Genomic DNA, 3,780 nt, shown 5'->3' with positions numbered 1-3,780 from the left:
CTTTCCTGGTGCTATGCATTTAAATGCTTAGCTGGTTTCAGCTGCAGAACTTTAAACTCTCTTTTATAGGATATCACTCCATCTTGTATGAGCATCTATCAGGCACAGCTCTGAAAATGTTAAGTCAGACTATGAAAACATTGTCAATGCTTATTTTAGTAATAAAAACCATGTTTAATCTATGCTTTCATGTTACCGTAACCTACGTATCAATCTATAACCTTCCAGCTAAATGCACTAAGTAGATTAAGCTCTGATTGATTTGAAATGTTTTTCACTATATTATCAAAAGTCTACAGATCAGCATAAATACCTCGAAGAAATTTTTTCCCCTTTGGCAGATTTACAAAAGCAGAGCTTAACTTGAATTGAAATGAACTTCAGCATTTTTCCAGGGCAAAAAGCCTGTCAAATCTACTCTAGATCTGCTCTGCTTCCGGACTTAGTAAAAAACTGTGATTAACAGTACAGTGCATCTATTCTGTCGTGACAAAAGCAATCACGTTATGAAGAAAAGTGTTCCCTCTGGGTCTACCATTCATATGAAGCGTCAGGAGTTACCCCAAACGGTGGCACTGCTGGGACTGCCATCTGCATAGCGCGCTGTGCAAACAGCTCTCGGAAAGGGTGGAGGGGATTTTTGTTGATGTGCTCTTGCCAATTACGATAAAAGACTTTCAAAATTGGCTTCCTCAAATAGAAAACACCAAGTTTCGGGTTTTTTTTATTTCGTGCTGCATTTAGGGAAAGTGAGAAGGAGGTTGTGAGCTGTCAGAGTAACCCGGCCGGCGCTGCGGGGAGGCTCGGCTGCTGCTGCCGGAGGTGGTGAACTTCAGCAACGAAAAGAGCACGTGAGGGAAGAGGAGTGCGCTGAACTCTCTGTGATCCCATTTCAGTGTTTCCCGCAGCTCCTTTTCAGACTATCTGCTGCTGATGGCTGCACAGATGGAACGAGATTTCTACATATGCTCAGCATCCATCCCAATAGCTCGCTGAGACGGTGGCAGTGCAAACAAACATGGGTCTGAGCATCCCACCCAGCTCCATCAGGGAGGTGGGGAAGACGTGTCTACAAATATCAGTGGGAATCGGGAAAGAGGAAAAATAGCCTGGAGGTGGTAAATTTCAATCTTTGCCCAGATTTCAAGCAATTCCAGTCAGGTAAGTTTGGATTTAAAATGTTGTTCCAGTTTATCCCACCGAAGAGGAGGCACCCAAGAAAAGGAGAGAATTTGGAAAAATAAAGGCACGAGCAACAGTGTGTCAGCAGAGCATCCCAGCTGCTGCCAGGGTAAAACTTCAGCCTCACTGACAACATGATACTTGAATTCTCCAGACTCCAGTGGGGAGGTGCCATCCATCTCCCAGTGGTCCTTACCCGTTTACCACTACGCAATACCCAATTTCTTCTGGGATCCCGCTCCATCCATCCATGCATGCAGAGTGCTGACATGTGAACACCGCAGACCCATCCGATCCCATGGCCCCACAGCTTGTTCAAGCACCTGCCACGAATCCTCAGTCCTGACTCCGGTCCCAGGTTTGCCTCCATGAGGACTGCACAAGTAGAGCAAGAGAAGGAGCTCAGCTCACACAGGCCAGTTCTGGATTTGATTTTGGATCTGGCACCCCATCACTTGGGAACGTTTATATCTCAGGTTTTCCTGTGGGTCCTTCTACACCTTGCTCGTGAAGTAGAAGAAGTTTTTATTTCACTATAAACTGTACTTGGACACAAAGTGATATTTCCAAAGGGATGCTATATCCTAATTTCTGCAAAAGGTACTCCCAGTGAATAGCAGCTTCAGCGGTCCTACTCTGTACATGCTGCTCAGAGAGGTTACAGAACCTGGCTTGGTGACTGTATTTGATCATACATTCATTTCTTATCCCAGTATATTAACATAAAGTTAACAAGAAAGTTCATTATAAAGGACAAACTTGAAAGTCAGTGTCAGCCAAGAAATTGGCTGAGCAATCCCGTAATTGAATAAAAATATGTGTCAGCAAAACAAGTGTCACCACGGGCTTGCCGGCATGCTTGGAGTTCACCGCCTTGACAAACTCCTCTTGGCATGGTACTGTGCGCGAGACTCTACGAGAAGACCTTATGTACTAAATGATGTTTATCAGCAAAATACAGGTACTAATATGCACATTTGACCTACAGAGTTAAGCAGGCCTGCCCACAACTTCAGCAACAAATTAATAAATTCCAAAAAATTAAAGATGACTAGCATTTTGTAACTTTTTAACCACTCCTCTGGTTACAAAGTGCTTCACAAGGAGGACATTCACTTGCAAATATTCTGTGGTACAGTGTAAACACACATTTAAATATCAAAAGTAATCTAAACCGCTATCAGATTTTTCCACTGATGTGTTTGATGAGTTTGTACGCTGATTTATGGGAGCAGCTTCTCTGGGAGTGGCAAACAAAATAATTTATTTTAATTCCCTCATTTTTGAGTCCAACAGCCCCAGCTTAGCTGTGATACAGAGTAACTTAAGCAGTGATTCATATTTTTACACCAATTAATGGTGAATGGCATTTTGCAACTTATTCTGTTCCATTAAGCCTCAAGGAAACTGGGAGCAGCCAACAGGGCATAGTTAATAGATGTATCTGGACACTTCTTTCTGTAGAGCTAAGAAAAGCTTGGGACTGTGCTGGGACCTGCAGGAGAAAGTATGACTTTAGAGGGAAACTCTAAAAATACATATATTTTAATTTTAATTCTGATAAAGTATTAGCTTAAAAGCCTATAACATCCCCCAAAAGTACTGGGGATGGCTGGGATCCTTTCCTAAGCTGGGGAGCAGGTGAGATTATTTTGCAAGCAGCTGCTCACAGACACCTAAATGGCCATTTGCCAGCTGAAAGGACCAAACTAAAGCAGTGCTCCCGCGACGACCCTCTACCCCATCAGGCCCATTTTCAAGGGAAAGAAGCCAATTACTGTGAGGACCTGGCTACTTTTAAAAAATTTTTAGGTAGCAGGGTCTGGGCAGCTTCCAGGGCCCACCTAGTGCTGTGGAAAACAACCAATCAAGTACAATTTTTTCCTCGTTTCTTCCTTTAATTCTTTCCCTCCCCATTTCTGTCCTTTTCTGTGATTTGAAAACTGGCACGTCTATGAGTGATTGCAGGTGCCATTAAATAATGAAGCACTTCTGTTCATTAGAGCTTGGTGATTTATTACCTTTGGACTAAGGGAAAGAAAAACAGCCTGAAAACAGAATTCTTACATCATTTCACATTATTTCCAGTCCAGTACTTCAGACAACTGTTAGAATAGCAGATTTTCAGCTTCGTGGTCCACCAGTCCCCAGAAATGCAACGCTGAATGTCTGATTCCAGCCAGTTCTGTAAATCTAGAGTGTAACTTAAACTCATAACTAACCGCTGCCCTAAATGTCGTGTCCTACCTTCGTACAGCCAGTCGCTGAGCCCATTGAAAATAACACCTTCCTTTCCTGTGGAGACCACTCGGATGGCTTGTTTCCCCACATGGGCACAGTAATAGATGTTATTCTCAAAGATAAATATCTGATTTGAAGGGAAAAAGAAAAAGAGAACAGCATTAAGCAGTGGCTCCATCATAAAATGTTGCATTTTGCTTTTACAATAATTGGCAGTACAAAATCACATATCACATTTTTATAGCGTCTTTTGTCAAAAAAGGATTTCCACAGCTTGCTTCCAATGCCGTCAACTAATAGAAAGATGCTAATTTACAACAAACTGAAGCCTTGGTCCCTTGATACCAGCTTTATTTT

At 42.5% G+C, this 3,780-nt stretch overlaps 1 protein-coding gene across 1 annotated transcript in view; it reads right to left on the bottom strand.

Moving 5' to 3' along the window:
* DPP6 (dipeptidyl-peptidase 6) overlaps positions 1-3,550 on the bottom strand; it is a gene marked incomplete at its 5' end in the record, with an annotated part of 87,161 nt that extends 83,611 nt beyond the window's left edge. Inside the window, one exon of the mRNA XM_009585037.1 lies at positions 3,430-3,550. Within this exon, the coding sequence (XP_009583332.1) occupies positions 3,430-3,550 (121 nt within the window). The remainder of the gene's footprint in view (positions 1-3,429) is intronic.
* Positions 3,551-3,780: the final 230 nt, after the last annotated feature.

Source organism: Fulmarus glacialis, unplaced genomic scaffold (assembly GCF_000690835.1).
Source record: "Fulmarus glacialis isolate BGI_N327 unplaced genomic scaffold, ASM69083v1 scaffold8689, whole genome shotgun sequence".
Lineage (NCBI taxonomy): Eukaryota > Metazoa > Chordata > Aves > Procellariiformes > Procellariidae > Fulmarus > Fulmarus glacialis.
The sequence above is the reverse complement of the archived record's forward strand: the minus strand, read 5'-3'. Positions and strand labels throughout refer to the sequence as shown.